A 21,951-nucleotide genomic window follows, 5' to 3' on the forward strand; every position below is an offset into this window, starting at 1 on the left:
CCTGATGCCTGTACCCAGCCTGATGCCTCTCTTCAGCCTGATGCCTCTACTTAGCCTGATGCCTCCACTCAGCCTGATGCCTCTACCCAGCATGATGAACTGATCCAGCCTGATGATCCTATTAGGCCAGTTGACTCGATGCCCGCTGTTGATCCAGATGATCCGGTACCTGATCCGGTGCCCGCTGTCGTGCCAATTGACTCAGAGCCCGCTGTCGTACCTGGTGACTCAGTGCCCACTGCCTTGCCAGATGACGCGGTGCCCGCTGGCGAGCCAAATGACCTGATGCCTGGTGACCCAGTGCCCGCTGTCATACCTGGTGACCCGATGCCCGCTGTCGAGCCAGACGATCCAATGCCTGGTGACCCGGTGCCCACTGCCTTGCCAGATGACGCGGTGCCCGCTGGCAAGCCAAATGACCTGATGCCTGGTGACCCGATGCCCGCTGTCCAGCCAGACGATCCAATGTCTGACCCAGTGCCCGCGGTCATACCAGTTGACTCGGAGCCCACTGCCTTGCCAGATGACGCGGTGCCCGCTGTCGAGCCAAATGACCTGATGCCTGGTGACCCGATGCCCGCTGTCCAGCCAGACGATCCAATGTCTGACCCAGTGCCCGCGGTCATACCAGTTGACTCGGAGCCCACTGCCTTGCCAGATGACGCGGTGCCCGCTGTCGAGCCAAATGACCTGATGCCTGGTGACCCGATGCCCGCTGTCCAGCCAGACGATCCAATGTCTGACCCAGTGCCCGCGGTCATACCAGTTGACTCGGAGCCCACTGCCTTGCCAGATGACGCGGTGCCCGCTGTCGAGCCAAATGACCTGATGCCTGGTGACCCGATGCCCGCTGTCCAGCCAGACGATCCAATGTCTGACCCAGTGCCAGCGGTCATGCCAATTGACTCAGAGCCCGCTGTCGTACCTGGTGACTCGGTGCCCACTGCCTTGCCAGATGACGCGGTGCCCTCTGGCGAGCCAAATGACCTGATGCCTGGTGACCCAGTGCCCGCTGTCATACCTGGTGACCCGATGCCCGCTGTCGAGCCAGACGATCCAATGCCTGGTGACCCGATGCCCGCTGTCCAGCCAGACGATCCAATGTCTGACCCAGTGCCCGCGGTCATACCAGTTGACTCGGAGCCCACTGCCTTGCCACATGAAGCGGTGCCCGCTGTCAAGCCAAATGACCTGATGCCTGGTGACCCGATGCCCGCTGTCCAGCCAGACGATCCAATGTCTGACCCAGTGCCAGCGGTCATGCCAGTTGACTCGGAGCCCACTGTCGTGCCTGGTGACTCGGTGCCCGCCGCTCCGCCTGGGGGCCTGAGACCTGTCGCTCCGCCTGGGGGCCTGAGACCTGTCGCTCCGCCTGGGGGTCCGGCGCCCGCCGCTCCGCCTGGGGGCCTAAGACCTGTCGCTCCGCCTGGGGGCCTGAGACCTGTCGCTCCGCCTGGGGGCTTGAGACCTGTCGCTCCGCCTGGGGGCCCGAGACCTGTCGCTCCGCCTGGGGGCCTGAGACCTGTCGCTCCGCCTGGGGGTCCGGCGCCCGCCGCTCCGCCTGGGGGCCAGAGACCTGTCGCTCCGCCTGGGGGTCCGGCGCCCGCCGCTCTGCCTGGGGGCCCGAGACCTGTCGCTCCGCCTGGGGTTCCGGAGCCCGCCGCTCCGCCTGGGGGCCCGAGACCTGTTGCTCCGCCTGGGGGTCCGGCGCCCGCCGCTCCGCCTTGGGGCCCGAGACCTGTCGCTCTGCCTGGGGGTCCGGCGCCCGCCGCTCCGCCTGGGGGCTCGAGACCAGTCGCTCCGCCTGGGGGTCCGGCGCCCGCCGCTCCGCCTGGGGGCCCGATGCCTGTCGCCCCGCCTGGGGGCCCGATGCCTGTCGCCCCGCCTGGGGGCCCGGTGCCTGTCGCCCCGCCCGGGGGCCCGGTGCCTGTCGCCCCGCCGGGGGCCCGGTGCCTGTCGCCCCGCCTGGGGGCCCGGTGCCTGCTGCTCCGCCCGGGGGCCCGGTGCCTGCTGCTCCGCCCGGGGGCCCGGCGCCTGCTGCTCCGCCTGGTGGCCCGGTGCCTGCTGCTCCGCCTGGTAATCCGATGTGCCTCTGCCCGGAGTCCAGCCCGATGTGCCTCTGCCCGGAGTCCTGCCCGGTGTGCCAGTCTTTGATATCCCGCCCAGCTAGGACTGTTTGGAGCGTCCTGAGGCCGCTCCTTGAGGGGGGGCTACTGTCAGGAATGGACTGGCCAGCAATAGTGGGACTCAGCTGCCTTATGAGCTGCAGTACCAGGGCTGGCCAGCGGGTGCTCCCAGCAATCAGAGACTCAACCTTGCAGCCAGTTAAACACCTGGAACTAATTATACTGGTGTATTTAAGGGACATTCAGACCTGCAGACTCTGCCTTGGTGTTGTGTTTCTCTTGGGCCCTGTATCCTGTTCCTGCTCTCTGTTCCTGTCTGATTCTTTGCTGACCCTGCTCTGATCCCTGGCTTGTCTGACCATTCTCCTCTGCCTGACCCTCTGTACCACGCTGCCCGCTACCTGCTGAACCAGGCCTGTGACCCCGACCATTCTCCGCTTGCTCCCCCTGTACCTACCTGCCCGACTGATATTGACCCGGCCTGCCTGACGACGCTTGCATTGTATGTACTGTTATCTGTGGGTGGTTGGTTGGTTTGTTTGCACTGTGTTATGTTTTAGTATTGCACTGCGTTTATGTTTGTATGGTTAGTGTTAATAAATTACATTGTTTATAACATATCTGAAGTCTGCGTTTCCCTGCGTCAGTCACACACCTCTGGTCATACCCGGGAGCCCTGACAGGTAGGGTCCTGCTCTGGGTATATCCGAGAGAGCCTCAAGCGGGTAAAGTAGACCCTATGTATAAATTTGACCTGTATGAGCTTATCCCTGGAGGAGACAACCAACTTAGGACTCTGTTCCAGAGCCTCCACCCAATCCTCCTCATCCAGAGAGGGAATATCTTCTTTCCATATAGCCCATAGTTCTCAATAATAGGGGAATTAACACCAAGCATGTTCTATAGAGGGCAGACAGTGCCCGCCAAGGAGATTTATACAGAGTGGGATTTGTGACGGGTCAAGTTAATTACACAATTAACCCTTCACACTGCCACCACCTCCTTTTTACAGAGAAGGAGGAAACTCACAAATCTTAGCAGTAACACTATGATATTAGTATAAGCGTTTGTAATACACACTGTCACCACAGACAGATATATTCAGAGGATTATTCGTTTAGTTTGCATTAAAAGCTTTAGAGACAGTTTCAACACTTTTCAAAAAATAGGATTTATTACTAAAAATGTCAAAATGGTGCAATTAAAATATTTACAGAAAAAGATGTAACAAAGATCTAAAGAGAGGAATAAAACAACAGAGAAATAAAAGAAAGGAGTTCAGAAGGCAGAATACTTGTAAAAGTACTTCGTTTGAGCAGAGTCCAAATGTCCAAACAAAAGGTTTGCTCGGATTTAAAGTCTCTTAGATGGTTCCTGATAGATGTTAAACGAGAGCTGTCTTTCTCCAGGCTATCAGTCTTTTTCTATCATATCAAAGGGGTGTCTCCAGAGAACAAATGACCAATCATCCAGTTTGGGGATGGGTGTTAGGCGGTAACCAAGGTTATGACCAAATCCCTTACAATTTCATACTAAGGTCAATAACCTTCAATAGGTACAGGTAGCATCCTAGCAATTGGCAGATTAATATTTAGAATTATATTTCAACCGCAAAGATACTAAACATAACGTACCCTTGTCTCTCAGGATAAAAGAGACTGCTTCTTCTCTCTTGTAGGTACTGATATAGTGATGTAAGGTCTTGTGTGACTCATATTAAAATTATCTATCCGAATATATACTTCATATTAATGTGCCCAGTTCCTGCTGAAGTTTATGAATTGTATGAAAAAATGACTTATGTGGAATGTATGTTTTATGGCACGCTCTAGCCCTAATGGCCTAACAGGTCATGACTGACTGAGTTATTGTTTTAAGATCGGGCAGAGGAAAGTGGTTTTCAAGCAGACCCCCTGGAACCAGACTAATTAGAGGTTTACAACTAGAATATCAGAATAGCTGCGAGTTACTACTGGGTGGGGGATCAGCAGAGCTGGGGGTATTACTGAGTGGGGGATCAGCAGAGCTGGGGATACTACTGAGTAGGGGATCTGCGGAATGGGCGTATTAATAAACTGGGGGATCTGCTGAATGAGGGGGGGGGACTAATGAGCTAGGGATCTGCTAAGCAGGGCTACTAATGAGCTAGGGGTACTACTGACTCAGTGTTCTACAAAGCCCCTTAAAACAAATCTAAAATCAACACACTCAGGGCATTTGCCAAGTTTCATTAGTGCATAAAAAATGCACGTTGAAGCAGTAGGTGGTTTAATGTGCGTTACTAATTAATGCAAATGTAAACTAGCCCTTTTTTTTTTCACCTCATCACTGAGACAGCATATTCTAACAGCATGACTCTCAGAAGCTGCTGCAAATCGACAAAAAAAACCTCCAACATTTCCATTCTACAAGTCTGGACACAAAGGAAATATCACTAACTATATGTTTTTTTTCTCAATATGCATTTTGCCTATGTGTCCAGCCTTTAGGGACACCCCGTACAAAAGTCCATGTAATGAATAACTTATGTCAAATTTATGTCAGACAGGGACGGGTATGGATTGGAAGCAGGAATCAGATGAATTTCGATCCATCTATGGCCCAGTTAAGGATTGAAAGGTAAAGGTGAAAAGTTGCCTAGCGTTTCACACGCTTACTGAAAATGAAAATACCAACTATTCATATGCATTATTTTATATTTATTTAACTAAATACATTTTGTTCTTTAGTCCTAATTTAATAAAAAATTGAAAAAATATCTAAAAAAATAAAATCCACTATTATAATAATATTCCAATATAATATTGCTTGCTACAAAAATTATACTATATTACTAAAGGTGCATTTGAGTAGGTTGCAGCTCTGGTGTTTGCACATCCATCGATGTCTGATATTTAGGAACAAAAAGCAGAAATAATTACACATGTGATATTATAAACTCATATTCAACTTTTGGATCTCCGTAATGGTGTAAGTCAAGCTTTTCCCCTTTAACACAAAGCCAGAGGTTTTCGTTATCTTTGCAGCAAAACTGATATGTTTCATTGCCAGCATATTTCTGAATGAAGAGATGTGTGCTGCCATTTTGTTTGTCGTCAATTTTCTGAAGAAAAAAAAAAACAGTGATATTTATGTAGTAAAACATTACATAGATGTATACGCAAAATATGCATGACTAAAATCAAATTGTAGTCCTTGGTTGTGAGTAACTGTCACCTTGCAACAGTTGACTGGTAAAGAATTAAAGTAGATCTAAAACCCAATCTCTGAAATAAAATATTTAATATGTAATGTAATATAATGTAATTTCAAAATTTGTTTTCAATATTTTTTAATTTGCATTTTTTATCAAAAAACACCTGGTGATCCTGCCATGAAGGAACTTCCTGTTATCAGGTGATATTCGTCTCCCATTTGAGCTCCTGCATTGCCATCCTGTGAACAGTATTCCTGGTTGAAATCACAACATCTGTGTTGACACCCATTGAGCTGGCATACTCCACTGTTGTCGCTCTCAGGAAGCCAGTCCTGAGCAATGATTTGCAGTTGAGGCTGAAGCAAGTGCATATAGACATTAAAGTGGTTGTAAACCTCAGACATGAAATATGGGAAAAGAATATCAATCTATAGTGTATATATTTCTCAATTAAAGGCACTAAGTGTAATTTCTGTCTGTTGTTTTGTTCCTCTGCTATCAACATGAATCACTTATGACAAGTTTTCCTGACACCAAGAGAAAAATGGTGACGGGGAGGGACTTCCAGCTGGTTGCCAGCCTCAGCTCTGTTCCCGTGTGCTGTGTGAAGGGGGTGTATCTCTTGCTTCCAATCAGCTCTTACAGCTCTCCTCACTGAGCTCTGCAGTATGACATTTCAGCTCCCCACCCCCTTTTTTCAGAACACTCAAACAAGCTTTATAAGTTATGCACTTTGAATGGATGTAGAGAATAGAAGACTGGAGATAGACAGGTTTATGTAGAAGGATTTGGTTAATCTCTGTGTATGGGTATATGTAAGGTTTACAACCATTTTAAGTGACTAGAGGTGACTGGAGGTGATCAGTAACAATGCAATTAAAAATAACAAAAAAGGTGGATCAGAAAAGAGGATCAAACAGCCTTTATACACAATGCAGAAGATTAACCCCTAAGGTTCCACAGTGAGTATAATAAGCATGCTTTACTGCATATACAGGCTGAGTTTACTGTTGTGGTTTTAGTAACACTTTAAATTACCTTATACAGTAAATCCTTTTTTTTTTTGCTGTTGTGATCCAATTTCTTGCTTAGAGGATGGCTACTTCCCCACATTAATTAGGCGCAGAGTCACCCTCAATTCCTCACTCCCAAGATGGACTAGGGACTAGGATATATGGACTATGGGATTTGTTGTGTGTATAAAGCAGATCACATGACCACAACTAATGTACATTGATCGTTTCAAACAAACAGAAGTGAAAAAGAAAAGAAAAGTTTCGGGAGCTCCCAGGATGTTGCAAGAAGGCAGAAAAAGACAGTAAGAAATATACTCATGAAAAATAGATTACAGGGCCATTAGGTAATGGATGTGTATGGATTATTTTGGAAAAAATAAGATTATCCTTTAGTATCACTGTAACATGCAAGTGCATTTTTGCCAGTGAATCTTATATTTGCTCCAATTATTATTAATATTCAGCAACAATGTATTTTATAGCCATAAAGATATTAAAGCAGACCTTCAGCCAACCCTCTCTTCCCCGCTTACCTGAAGGTGGTATCTGCACATTTCAGATACTCACCCGTCCAGTGGATCCAGCGTTGTCCCACTGAGATCCTCTCCTCAGACACTGCCACCACTGTGTCCCGTGCCGCCATGTTTTCTCTGATGTCATCGGGTTCAGCTGGTAGGCCTCTCGATGATGTGCCAATAGGCCTGCCCCCTCCTTCTTTCCTCTATGAAAGACTATGCCTCCTGGGATAAGTGATGAACATATCCCGCGAGGCAGAGGGGTCAATGTGCGTGTCATTCACCTAAGGCATGGGAAGGCGGAGCCAGACTTTTTTTTTAGGATAAATGGTAAACTAAAAAACCCCATTGTGATCCGTTTACAGGATGGGTGAGGGGTGGAATGCAGTAAACTTGTTGAAGAGGGTGAAGGTCTGCTTTAATGTGGATACAAAAACCACTGGTAAATAAACTGTTCAAAAAAAAATAAAGGAATACTTTTTAATCAGAGTATAGCATCAAGTCAATTAAACTCCTGGAATATTGACCTGGTCAGTTAAGTAGCAGAGGGGGTTGTTAATCAGTTTTGGCTGCTTTGGTGTTAATACAATTAACAACAGGTGTACTAGATGGGCAACAATGAGATGACCCCCAAAACAGGAATGGCTTTACAGGTGGAGGCCACTGCCATTTTTTTCCCTACTCATCTTTTCTGACTGTTTTTCAGTAGTTTTGCATTTGGCAAGCATCAATATCACTCTTGGTAGCATGAGGCGATACCTGGACCCTATAGAGATTGCACAGGCAGTCCAACTCCTCCAGGATGACCATTGCCAGAAGGTTTGCTGTGTCTCCCAGCACAGTCTCAAGAGCATAGAGAAAATTCCATTAGACAGGCAGTTACTCTAGGAGAGCTGGACAGGGCCGTAGAAGGTCCTTAACCCATCAGAAGGACCATTATCTGCCCCTTTATACAAGGAGGAACAGGATGAGCACTGCCAGAGCCCTACAAAATGACCTCCAGAAGGCCACTGGTGTGAATGTCTCTGACCAAACAATCAGAAACAGACTTCATGAAGGTGGCCTGAGGGCCTGACGTCCTCTACTAGGCCCTGTGCTCACTGCTCAGCACCATAGAGTTCAGTTGGCATTTGCCACTGAACACCAGAATTGACAGGTCCACCACTGGCACCCTGTGCTCTTAACAGATGAGAGCAGGTTCACCCTGAGCACATGTGACAGATGTGAAAGGGTCTGGAGAAGACATGGAGAACGTTATGCTGCCTGCAACGTCACTCAGCATGACCATTTTGGTGGTGGGTCAGTGATGGTCTGTAGAGGCTTATCCATGGAGGGATGCACAGGTATCTGGATGAAATCCTTGGACCCATTGCCAGACCCTACGCTGTTGCAGTGTGTCCTGGGTTCCTCCTGGTGCACGACAATGCCCAACCTCATGTGGCGAGAGTATGCAGGTAGTTCCGGTAGGATGAAGGAATTACTACCACTGAATGGCCCCCACGTTCACCTGACCTAAATCCAATAGAACACCTCTGGGATATCATGTTTTGGTCCATCTGACCCTGCAGGTTGCACCTCAGACTGTCCAGGAGCTCAGTGATACCCTGGTCCAGATCTGGGAGGAAATACCCCAGGACACCATACGTCATCTCATTAGGAGCATGTCCCGATGTTGTCAGGCATGCATACAAGCACATGGGGACCATACAAACTACTGAGTACCATTTTGAGTTGCTGCAATGAAATTTCAGCAAAATGGACTAGCCTGCTGCATAATTTTTTTCACTTTGATTTTCAGGGTGTCTTTCAATTCAGTCCTCTGTAGGTTGATCATTTTAATTTTCATCAAATGATGGGACATCCTTACCATCCTAACACATTACCCAGTCCACATCAGTATAACTATCCGGCATGAGATTTTTCCCCATTGACAACTGGTGTACTTTCAAAGTGTTCCTTTACTTTTTTTGAGCAGTGTATATATAGACATCTAAAAAAAAAATGATTGATACTGTACCTCGAGGTGCACTCCTTTTGGGGATTCTGTGTATGCTAGTTGAAATGCATCATTGCTGGTCTTGAAAAGCAAAGCTACTACATGATCTCTCAGTCCAGTTGGTTCTGCATAATAGACTATGTCACATTTACCTGATGGATAACATGAATAAAACCAATTATTTTTGGTTACGGTTTTAACAAAATATCAAAGGGATTGCTGTTTTCTATGAATTGTAGGTTACTGACATTCAATGCTTGAAACACTTGGTATCAATCTACAAAGACTTCACAGTTATGCGTAGTACTGTGTATAAATTTCTTCATTTGTGTAGAGATATGGTATTGGCTAATTGACAAAAGGGATTATATTATATCATCAGCGCAAGTAGCTCATGCCATATTTTCTGCAATATTTTACTAAATTATACAGTATTTTAAAGTGTGGTACAATAAAAATTAATGTAATAAATAAATATTATCACACAGATTATAATTCCCTAAAATGGACCAAACTTATTTTTTCTTGTTAGATGCCTGTTTGCTAAATAATGTGATAAGTGTAATGCTAGCAGGCATTTGTTACCCCCTGATTCACACATATGTGGTTTTTAGTGCATTTTGCAGAAATGCACAACAGTCCATTTAACATGGTTTCCTAAGGGACACATTCACATCTATGCATTTTTCAGCTGCTGCAATTTTGGAAAGGGTCAGGGACTTTTTTAAACGCAACACGGTGCATTTTTGGTTCAATAGACTTCAATGGACATGTGGGAGAAATGCATGTAGTGTGTTTTTAATGCATTTTTGATGCATTTTTAAAAGAAGAAAAACACAAAACACATTAACAAACGCACAAAAAGCATGTGTGCAAAAACACAAAACGTGCCGCAGAAAGCAATCCAGAAACAGATCAAAAGCAACCTGCATTTGTGTGAAACAGGCCTTACAGAAATTGCAGTACTCCACTGGATAATGCCTTCTGCTTTTCTTATTGGATGGTACCATCTTTGTTCAGAAATCATCCAGGGTTTAGCATTTACTTTCTTGACTCAGGTACTGGCTGAGAGATGACCAAACAATGTGATTGCCAGTTCCTGTGCAGTGTTTGTTTGTTTTTTGCTCATATACCTGGTATAGATCATTGCCCTGTTTTGGCCTCCCTGTGCCAAGTATCTGTATTGACTACTTAGTAACCAGTTATGGACATTGGGTATACTCTACAACCCTCAAAAAACATAGTCAAATTATATGGGTTTGTGTAGGACCCTGACCCTATCCTCCCCCATAGGTCTCCAATTGCATTTGCCAGTAATTTTACAGATTAAAAAATAATACATTTAAACCACGTTCCTTTTTTAGTCCTCTATTCCCCTCCTTTCATTAGCTATTATTAATGCAGTTTTTTTTTCTATTTTTTTCTTACCCTTAATTAAGCTTTGCAATTGACACATTAAAAAAAAAAACTTTTATTTAATTTGTAAATACCAATATTTTAGTGTGATATTACACAGGGGAAATTGTAGAATGGCAGCCATACATGGATGGAAATTTGGCTGGTTCAGCAGAGACAGAATGGATTTTGATCCATGTACGGGCACCCTGGTTGTACACATATCAATCTTTCAAACAGTCCACCATTGGAGCCTAAGGGAGTGCTGTCTGCCAAGGGAGTGAAAGATCAGGTAAGCCCAACTGCAAGGGAGGAGTTTTAGTATATACGGTATGTATTTTATAATTAACTTTGAATATTAAAGTGATTCTGTCATTAAACTGAAACAGAATAAAATTATTCCAAGCAATGAAGAAAGTAAAAAGTTATCTTTCCTGCTGCCTGCATTGCTGAATGCCACTGTAAATCCAGAGAAATTGTCTCTTGATGTTCCATGAAAAAAAACACTTTTGGGAGTTCCCATCTTCTGGTTTCCTGCTGTGCTCAGTGGTTTCTTCCAGTGACCTTTGTTTTACTATTGAATACAGTAGTGATGTAGGGTTGGATGGGAGGAACCACAGGGTGCAGTGTGTGACCAGAGAATACAAAACTCTCAGAAGGGTCTGTTTCTGAAGAGACTTCAGGAGACAAATTTTTTGGATTACAGCAGGAGCCTTCAGACAACAACTTCTTTTCAACAGAGTAGTGTTCGGTGGTGCAGGCAGTAGAAGAGGTAACCTCACCCCACACTCCCAGCTGATGAGGGATTTATTTCTGGCTTTTCTAAAGGATGAAACTTAGTGTTGGTCCCACAACAGCAGACAGACTGGTCCTCTTCTCTTCAGTGTTGATACGTCATCATGTACAATGAAGAACCAGCACCCACGTAATCAGGATGGTAAGAGGCCACAAGTCCTGTACGTGGTGATGTCAATAAAAAGGGTGTTCATAAAATCAGTGAAAGACCATCAAGAAGTGATTATTAGGAGAACCAGTCATCACAACCCATGGAGAAGAAGATCACAGGACCATGGGTTATGGTAAGTATTACTCTGTGTTAGCCCATCCACTGGAAAAAAGAGTAACATATTTTTTATCTGCAGGGGAGTGCAGCAATGTTTTTATCGCTACCCAGAGTTAGGCTTCAGGGTACATTTCACAAATACATTATCTGTGGCAGGGCCTACCCACCCTGCATGCAGGAATACCTTTCTAGTGTGTGCACACCCATCAATGACCAGGACTAGGCGGGGCTGTGTTCATGTGTGAAAGTCAACATTATGGGAGTATCCCAACTTAGAGATGAGCCATATACTGTGTGTAGCAGTGTGACCTGTAGAGTTCCTCTGTGAAGCATCACTACATGCCTTACTCATAGAATGTTGCATTTAGACTACTGAGACCATGTCCTCACCACCAGTCCAGCATAACTCTGCCACCTCACTCCCAGTGACAGAATGGGGTCCTACACAATACATGATGTAGCACAATCTCAACCAAATATGTGTTACCAATAAAAATAGAAATAAATCATATTGTGGTGACATTGATACACATCTAAAAATGAAATGTCCATATACTGTATTGTAGACAACTGAAAATTTCTCTACCACCACGCCATGCATCCACCCACCCAGTGATCTTCCTATGCGCTCACCTCAATCCATTGACATTAATACTAAATCAAGGTCACATGCGCTTGTTGCTCCATTGTTATTATTATTATAATACAGGATTTATATAGCGCCAACAGTTTGCTCAGTGCTTTACAATATAACGGGAGACAATACAGAAACAATACAGTTCAATACAAGAGGGATAGGAGGGCCCTGCTCCTTGGAGCTTACAATCTAGGAATGATGAGCTTTTAGACTTTTACTCCTCCACTGGCCTTTATCCTCATCTGGCAGCTCCTAACTCTCAGGGAAATAGCGTGCAAAATAAATAGGACCAAAAAAGTGTTCTCTGTATAATGCTTGCTTATTTAAAAACCAATATATAAAACTCACATAAAAAAGCACCCAGAGTGCTATGTTCACAGCTATACAAGACATGGGTTCAATTAAGTATTCCTCCCAGCCACTCACACCACTCAGCTCACCAGTGTGGCTCCTGTTCCTACACGAGTTGAGCTTCATCAGCAGAGCCTATGTCTTGTGAACCTGAGAACCAGGGGCGGACTGACCATTTGGAAACTCGGGCACTGCCCAAGGGCCTGGAGTCAGTAGGGGGCCCCATGAGATGCCCCTGGTACCTTTTTCATAGGCTTTTTTGAGTTTGGGCAAGGACACAGGGGCCCCATGATCCCGTATTGTCCGTGGGCCCCATGAGTTGTCAGTCCACCCCTGCTGAGAATATAAAATTTTTGGGACTTTTTTTAATGTGAGTTTTATATATTGGAAGTTTTTAATATTTTAGGATTTGAGCACTATTTTGGTTCAATTTATTTTGCACGCTATTTCCATGAGAGTGAGGTGCTGCCAGATGAGGATAAAGCCTAGTGAAGGAAAAAAAGTTTAAAAGTCCATCGTGGGACAACAAGCACGTGTGACCTTGATTTATTATTAAGGTCAATAGATTGAGGTGACTGCATGAACAGAGCACTCGGTAGATGCATGCATAATACGTATTATACTTATAAGAACATAAAGAAAGTATACATTTCACATTTTTAGGTTTCTAAAGTATATGGATTTCATTTGCAGATGTTTATTAATGTCACAATGATATGATTTTTTTTTGTTTTTGGTAACACATATTTCGCTGATATTGTGCCACACCACATACATATATTTTTATGTCATTTGAAGTGTAGTGGAAAGCACTTGTGGATGTTTAGCTGCAATCAAGGTGGGTGGTAAACATATAGGACATTTAAAACTGTGTTGATTGTTATTACACAAATTTTATACAAAAATGGGGTCCTACCATGCACCTTGCATAGAACTCATGCATGCCCAAAAATAACTACTTCTGCTGTCTCGTACCATGGGGTCTCTGTACTGTGGGTTTGGTCCCGAATACTTTTGAGGGAACCAACTTTTTGAGGGAGCCATAATGCAGCCCCCCTCGCTACCCAGAACCATTCACCTACGCCAGGTACCACTCTTTATTGACTGGCTGCTGTTCACTTCCCACCAGTACTTGGTTACCCATGGCTACTCTATTCCTCCACTTCTTCTGCTGAGTTAACCCTTTGTAGTTGCTTCCCTCCTGTACATCGTGTGTCTTTTACAGGCCCTGTTATTTTTATATGCCATTTACCACCATGCGCCCCTTTGAATTACTTCAGACCAGACTTAAAAGCATTTTACCAACTTTACTGAACAATAGTACAAAATGATGTGCAACACGGTCCGACCCCTAGCTCACTATACTGTGGCTGCCCAGGCACACTTGTGTGGTGAAAGTCCATAACTGGTGGTGTCCAAAACTGATGAGTCCCTTAGGGTGGCAGACAAGACTACATCTTTCCCAATAGCCCAGACCCTCCAGCTCCCAAGTGGTCACATCCCAACAGTTGTGCTCTGAGCTCTGCCTTCCCCCTATTCATACATATATATATATATATATATATATTGAATGGGAAAGAAGGCAGGAGCCAAAAAGACCTGGGAAACTAGAGATCCAGCACTTAACCCTTCCCTAACCTGGGAAGACTGCTCACTTGCTACTGTTAAACATTTCCCTTGTAAGCATCTGCCTACATGGTCCACTGCAGTGCGCTATATTAAACAGCACATCAATGTACAGTGCATTGGGATGCCATTGACTCGGGGCTGTGCATTGACATGTGTTTCAAGAATGCATATTACTGTAATGCATAGGTGTGACTAGGTTCTTTAAAGATGCCAAATGAATCATATATGTTCTAAGGGCCGATTCTCCCGTGTGCACTGTGGTAACGTGTGTTAACGCAATACATGTTAAAGTGTTACTGAACCCAGGACCCTGCATTCACTATATCTGGTCTCCCACAATACACAGAACATAGAAGTGCAATGATTTTAGTAAATCAAAACTGCTAAATACCTTTTCTCATCAGCAGTATATAATAATCTTGTGACTTCTATCAATGTCCAGCTGGGCACATGTTACAGCTTGTAGGACAGGGGTGCCAAACTGACGGCCCTCCAGCTGTTGCGGAACTACAAGTCCCATCATGCCTCTGCCTTTGGGAGACATGCTTGTAACTATCAGCCTTGCAATGCTTCATGGTACTTGTAGTTCCACAACAGCTGAAGGGCCACCAGTTTGACACCTGTGTTGTAGGAGGCGTTTTCATTCTGCTCTAGGAAAATGCAGGACCTCTGACCTCTATCTGGACAGTGCTGATTGGCCCTGTGCTGATCACATGCATTCTACCAAGAAACAAACCCACCTTTCTAGCAATACACACCAAACTGAGCATGTGCAGAGTAACTCCACACAATATGTATTATCAGGAGATATGGGGGGGGGACCGGAAGAAAGGGAGGATCAGAGAAGACAGGAACAAACAGTGGTTTTACAAGGTGCAGAGGATTAACCCCCTAGGTTCCACAGTAAGTATAACAAGCATGCTTTACTGCCAATACAGACTGATTTTACTGTTGTGGGTTTAATAACACTTTAATGTACTGCTCATTGACCTGTACAACAGCTGCCAACAAACAACATACAGCAGCCACAACAACACACATACCCTGAGGTTTACTGAACCTGGGAAAAAGGTGCATTTTTTTGGTCTGTTGAGGTGTGCTGGCAATCCATTCATAATATCACACAAGTTAACATGTGTGCAGAAAATACGTTTGAATTAGTCCTCAGACATGGTTTATTAAATAGTAGCCTATACTTTTCAGGCAAACCTGTATAGCACACTCCTAGCTAGCTAGGGGAAGCTAGCTGAGTATTTTTTTTTTTCAGTTAGAAGTGCTGAGTTGCAGGCTGGGCAATATTTAGCTGGGTCAAATTTGGGTCAGGGCTGAGAAGCTCTGGAGATCAGTTCCTTGATACCTCCCCCTGCTCTGGAGTCTTTGAGAAGATTCTAGAAGCAGTGGGCAGGGGTGAAAAGGAGCTGGTCTGCACTCTTAAGGGATTCTTACCGATCCCCAAGCAGGAGGCTTGGCATGGGGTCAGGACAACCCTTAAGAGTGACTGAGACTGCTCAGTAGCAGGAGAGTTCGGGTGGAAGATGTGAGGAAGCTGAGATGCAGGAGCCTGGGAGGGGACCCAGTGGAAAGGGGCCTACCTGCAGGCAAGAAGTAGGAAAGGTGGATCGCTCAGCCTCACTGGCCCCCAGAGCAAGGACCACCTGTAGAGATAGGAAAGGAGCTATTCCAGTGGAAGGCCTGAAGGCAGCTACCTACCTAAGTCAGCGCACAGGACTGTGTAGTCCTACACCCCCTGGGCCAGTTAAGGGGAAAAGAGCACTCTGATGGGAAATCTGATTCGCTCCTTACCCAGGACTGTTTTATTTAAAGTGGCAGGCGCTGGATCCCCTTGCCCAGGGATTTCCTCAGGCAGCTGGATAAGAAGAGGATTATCTGGGGTCTGGGGTGGTACCCCAGGAGAGGCTGAAGAGCTCTCCAAGAAGAGTTTCTGCTGTGTAAAGACTTGTACCTAGTTACTAAGGAGCTTTTCCCCAGTTCACTGTTTCTTGGGCATTCCATGTACCACTTACCCCATCGCAGTTCAACAAAACTTAATAAAACCAATCTCAAGAACTGTTTACTGACTCTGAATGCAAGTCTGAGAAAATGCATGTTGCTTGGCTGTGCAGGACTATAGGGGGACCCAAATCATTAGAAACCCTTACGGGGGATAGTGCTACACCTGCAGTGTTCTGACTAGGTGGCAATCTGTGTCATTTATGTAATCCACAGAGAAATGGAATAGAACAAATGTTTAGATAGGATCTCAAGAAAATGGTTCTCTTGTAAGTGGCTACGCACAGGCACAAAAACTCACAAAATGCTATTCCCTATGACATCTTGTTGTGCAAGTCTATTTTGTTATTATCCAGGAGTTGCATGGCACTAGAAGTAGAATACAGTCCACATCATAAAAGTAAGTTGTGTCATTCTTAAGACTGGCTGGTAATACTATCATAGCTTGGACAAATGTGGCTGGCTTTCTGAATGCACACCAAACCCGCAGGATATAATGGCGGTGCAGTCCGCAGTCCATCAATGTGAAAGCAGCCTTATAGGGGGTTCAGAACAGTAAGGGTATGTTTACATCTACAGTTTGAGGGGCGGTAAAACCCCATAGTTGAGACATGTTTTTAACCACACTACCCCAACCACTGGTGTAGCGTCAGGTGTTGCAATGACAACCCTGCCCAATGATCCAGTGTGCCCATGCGACCTCCCTGTCACATTCTGTTTTACAGTTGGACAGAAGGGGCAGCATATACAGGAACTGATACTTTCCATTTTCCTCCTGCAACTGCTGAAAGACAGCTTCTCCTCCTCTTCCTCCCACCAGTATTCAGTGGCTGCAGGAGGAAAATGTTTATTATGCTATTCAAAATTAAAAAAAAATAAATTCTGAATCATTTAATTTCATTGTGGCACACAACCAGTTACCAAATCGCTTAAGTGATCCTCGCTTTTCACAAATTTGGGCACCCCTGGTGAGAGGAGACGAAACTCTAGACACTGCATGTAAGCATGGCTCCATAGGTTATAACAAAAGTAAGGAGCCACTCTGAAACTGGAAACCTGGGGCAGTGATCTTGGCACCAGTTTAAACTGGAACATAGACTAGGATTAAAAGATATAGAAGCTGCATACTCAGTGAGTAATTCAATAACCTGCTGAAATGACTTAAAAAAACTAAGAGTTTAATGGTGCATTGCTGAGATTTTATTAATCATTCACCCTTGTGTACCTGCAGATATTTATCAAACACATTGCACAATAAGGCAAGTTGTCTGGCTGTATCTGGTTACAAGAATTCAGAGCAAATGACCCAAACTAAACATGTAGAAAGAAAAGTTGAGATTCTTTATCTCTGTTTGTTTCAGGTTATATTGGTACAGAGATTAACCACTTGCCATCCAGCCTAGACTCAGATTTACTGCTACATGGCGGACATTCTGTGCAAAATCATATATATAAATGTGATTTTTCACTTCCACCACTGGGGGGCGTGCACCTGCCCCCGTAGCACCGCTTCTGCTGTGATTGGACACTGCAGAAGCCGATCAACAGGCGTTGGCCAATGGATGAGCGTTAGCACCTGTTGATCATTGAGGAGACTGACATAACACAGCTCTACCTATGTAAGCAAGGCAGGGCTGTGCTATGTCAACAATCAGCACATAGGCAACACATAAACACTGGCTAGGCACACAATTAACCCTTTGATCACTCTAGATGTTTAACCCCCTTCTCAGCCAGTGTGATTAATACAGTGACAATGTATATTTTTAGCACTGATAACTGTATCCCTGTATTAGTGTCACTGGTTTCCATAAAGTGTTAGTGTCAGACTGTCAGCCGCAATAAGTCGCTGATCACCGCCATTATTAGTATAAAGAACAAAAATTCCTGTATATACAGTCAGGTCCATAAATATTGGGACATCGACACAATTCTAACATTTTTGGCTCTATACACCACCACAATGGATTTGAAATTAAACGAACAAGATGTGCTTTAACTGCAGACTGTCAGCTTTAATTTGAGGGTATTTACATCCAAATCAGATGAACTGTGTAGGAATTACAACAGTTTGCATATGTGCCTCCCACTTGTTAAGGGACCAAAAGTAATGGGACAATTGGCTTCTCAGCTGTTCCATGGCCAGGTGTGTGTTATTCCCTCATTATCCCAATTACAATAAGCAGATAAAAGGTCCAGAGTTCATTCCAAGTGTGCTATTTGCATTTGGAATCTGTTGCTGTCAACTCTCAAGATGAGATGCAAAGAGCTGTCACTATCAGTGAAGCAAGCCATCATTAGGCTGAAAAAACAAAACAAACCCATCAGAGAGATAGCAAAAACATTAGGCATGGCCAAAACAACTGTTTGGAACTTTCTTAAAATGAAGGAACGCACCGGTGAGCTCAGCAACACCAAAAGACCCGGAAGACCATGGAAAACAACTGTGGTGAATGACCGAAGAATTTTTTCCCTGGTGAAGAAAACACCCTTCACAACAGTTGGCCAGATCAAGAACACTCTCCAGGAGGTAGGTGTATGTGTGTCCAAGTCAACAATCAAGAGAAGACTTCACCAGAGTGAATACAGAGGGTTCACCACAACATGTACACCATTGGTGAGCCTCAAAAACAGGAAGGCCAGATTAGAGTTTGCCAAATGACATCTAAAAAAGCCTTCACAGTTCTGGAACAACATCCTATGGACAGATGAGACCGAGATCAACTTGTACCAGAGTGATGGGAAGAGAAAAGTATGGAGAAGGAAAGGAACTGCTCATGATCCATAAGCATACCACCTCATCAGTGAAGCATGGTGGTGGTAGTGTCATGGCGTGGGCATGTATGGCTGCCAATGGAACTGGTTCTCTTGTATTTATTGATGATGTGACTGCTGACAAAAGCAGCAGGATGAATTCTGAAGTGTTTCGGGCAATATTATCTGCTCATATTCAGCTTCACAGTGCAGATGGACAATCACCCAAAGCATACTGCAAAAGCAACCAAAGAGTTTTTTAAGGGAAAGAAGTGGAATGTTTTACAATGGCCAAGTCAATCACCTGACCTGAATCCGATTGAGCATGCATTTCACTTGCTGAAGACAAAACTGAAGGGAAAATGCCCCAAGAACAAGCAGGAACTGAAGACCGTTGCAGTAGAGGCCTGGCAGAGCATCACCAGGGATGAAACCCAGCGTCTGGTGATGTCTATGCGTTCCAGACTTCAGGCTGTAATTGACTGCAAAGGATTTGCAACCAAGTATTAAAAAGTGAAAGTTTGATTTATGATTATTATTCTGTCCCATTACTTTTGGTCCCTTAACAAGTGGGAGGCACATATGCAAACTGTTGTAATTCCTACACCGTTCACCTGATTTGGATGTTAATACCCTCAAATAAAGCTGACAGTCTGCAGTTACAGCACATCTTGTTCATTTCATTTCAAATCCATTGTGGTGGTGTATAGAGCCAAAAATGTTAGAATTGTGTTGATGTCCCAATATTTATGGACCTGACTGTATACCGGCATTTGTAGACACTATAACTTTTGCACAAACCAATCAATATATGCTTGTTGGGATATTTTTTTTTTACCAAAAATATGTAGCAGAATACACTTTGGCCTAAATTTATGAAAAAATTGTATTTTTTAAAATTTTTTATTGGATATGTTTTATAGCAGAAAGTAAAAAATATTGTGTTTTTTCTGCATTCTAAGTACTCTTGCATCAACTATTTTTTTCTATCTCAACTGGACCTGACCTATTTGCCTGCTGCTTCTATTGACCAAATGTATCTTTCAGACCATAGTCCTATCTCACATACTTTATGATTTCAAGACAGAGACCAAAAGAGAACAAAGATTTGGAATTTGAACCCCTCTCTCTTGAGTCACCCCGGAAACGTTTCTTACATTGATACCCAACTAATAGAATATTTTTCTGACAATGACACAGCTGATGTTTCAGACACTGCGTGGTCGCATGGTGCTTCGGCCTCTGACCAACTATCGGAATCTCACTTTACTGTTATTCAAAAACAGGAGAAAGGCCTTACAAGAGTTAGTAACTATAGACCTATTTCATTACTAAATGTCGATGTTAAACTTTATACAAATGCCTTGGCGAATTGCTTACTTCCTTTCCTTCCTTCCTGGATCTCTTTAGACCAGGTGAGTTTCATCCCTGGATGCAAGGCCCATGATAACACGATCAGGGCTATAGGTGTTACTCACTGGCTTAAGTCGAATAGGATCCCAGGCTTCCTTCTTTCTATGGATGCCGAAAAAAGATGTTTGACAGGGTGGCCTGGGACTATATGTAGTTAGTATTATCCCATCTCAACCTGGGAAGATACAGTGAGGAACAGAAGTATTTGAACACCCTGCGATTTTGCAAGTTCTCCCACTTAGAAATCATGGAGGAGTCTGAAATTCACATTGTAGGTGCATTCCCACTCTGAGGGACAGAATTTTTTTTTTAAATTCAGGAAATTATATTGTATGATTTTTAAAGAATTTATTTGTCTTGCACTGCTGAACATAAGTATTTGAACACCTAAGAAACAGCAAGAATTCTGGCCCTCAAAGACCTGTTACTGTTCCTTTAAAAAGTCCACCTCTACTCCACTCATTAACCTAACTTAGTAGCACCTGTCTGAGCTCTTTAAAGACACCTGTCCACCCCACAGTCAGTCAGACGCCAACTACTACCATGGGCAAGACCAAAGAGCTGTCAAAAGACACCAGAGACAAAATTGTAGACCTCCACAAGGCTGGAAAGGGCTACAGGACAATTGCCAAGCAGCTTGGTGAAAATAGATCAACTGTTGGAGCAATTGTTAGAAAATGGAAGAGGCTAAAGACGACTGTCAGTCTCCCTCGGACTGGGGCTCCATGCAAGATCTCACCTCGTGGGGTATCACTGATGATAAGAAAGATGAGGAATCAGCCCAGAACTACAAGGGAGGAGCTGGTCAATGACATGAAGAGAGCTGGGACCACAGTTTCAAAGGTCACTGCCGGTAGATGGTTTCAAATCAGGTTCCCCCGCTCAAGTCATCACATGGCCAGGCCCGTCTGAAGTTTGCCAATGACCATCTGGATGATCCAGAGGAGGCATGGGAGAAAGTCATGTGGTCAGATGAGACCAAAGTAGAACTTTTTGGTCTAAACTTCACTCGTCGTGTTTGGAGGAAAAAGAAGGATGAGTTGCATCCCAAGAACACCATCCCTACTGTGAAGCATGGGGGTGGTAACATCATGCTTTGGGGGTGCTTTTCTGCGAAGGGGACAGGACGACTGCACTGTATTAAGGCGAGTATGAATGGGGCCATTTATTGTAAGATTTTGAGCAACAACCCCCTTCCCTCAGTCAGAGCATTGAAGATGGGCTGTGGCTCGGTCTTCCAACATGACAACGACCCAAAGCACACAGCCAGGATAACCAAGGAGTGGCTCCGTAAGAAGCATATCAAGGTTCTGGAGTGACCTAGCCAGTCTCCAGACCTAAATCCAATAGAACATCTTTGGAGGGAGCTGAAACTCTGTGTTGCTCAGCGACAGCCCCGAAACCTGACAGATCTAGAGGAGATCTGTGTGGAGGAGTGGCCAAAATCCCTGTTGCATGTGTGTGCAAACCTGGTCAAGAACTACAGGAATTGTTTGACCTCTGTAATTGCAAACAAAGGCTTCTGTACCAAATATTAACACTGATTTTATCAGGTGTTCAAATACTTATGTTCAGCAGTGCAAGACAAATAAATTCTTTAAAAATCATACAATGTGATTTCCTGAATTTTTTTTTTCATTCTGTCTCTCAGAGTGGGAATGCACCTACAATGTGAATTTCAGACCCCTCCATGATTTCTAAGTGGGAGAACTTGCAAAATCGCAGGGTGTTCAAATACTTTTGTTCCTCACTATAGATGCGCAGACGAATTGGCATTTTATATTCAAATCTCAGTGCTGGAGTTAAAGTAAATGACCACCTGTCGGATCCCTTCCAGATTCAGGATGGCA

The 21,951-nt window shown here is 44.5% G+C and overlaps 1 protein-coding gene across 2 annotated transcripts in view; it reads right to left on the reverse strand.

Annotated features, from left to right (window-relative positions):
* Positions 1–3,278: 3,278 nt before the first annotated feature.
* Positions 3,279–21,951, reverse strand: part of LOC149461588 (uncharacterized) — a 37,060-nt gene continuing 18,387 nt past the window's right edge. For both annotated transcript variants that reach the window (XM_089678147.1, XM_089678148.1), the window contains exons 4-5: positions 8,871–9,001; positions 3,279–5,229 (exon numbers count right to left, since the gene is read on the reverse strand). In XM_089678147.1, coding sequence (XP_089534273.1) covers positions 5,044–5,229; positions 8,871–9,001 — 317 coding nt within the window. In that variant the 3' untranslated portion in view covers positions 3,279–5,043. The remainder of the gene's footprint in view (positions 5,230–8,870; positions 9,002–21,951) is intronic.

This window comes from Staurois parvus, unplaced genomic scaffold (genome assembly GCF_062004578.1).
Source record: "Staurois parvus isolate SC_StPar_1 unplaced genomic scaffold, SC_StPar_1.0 ptg000198l, whole genome shotgun sequence".
Classification (NCBI taxonomy): domain Eukaryota; kingdom Metazoa; phylum Chordata; class Amphibia; order Anura; family Ranidae; genus Staurois; species Staurois parvus.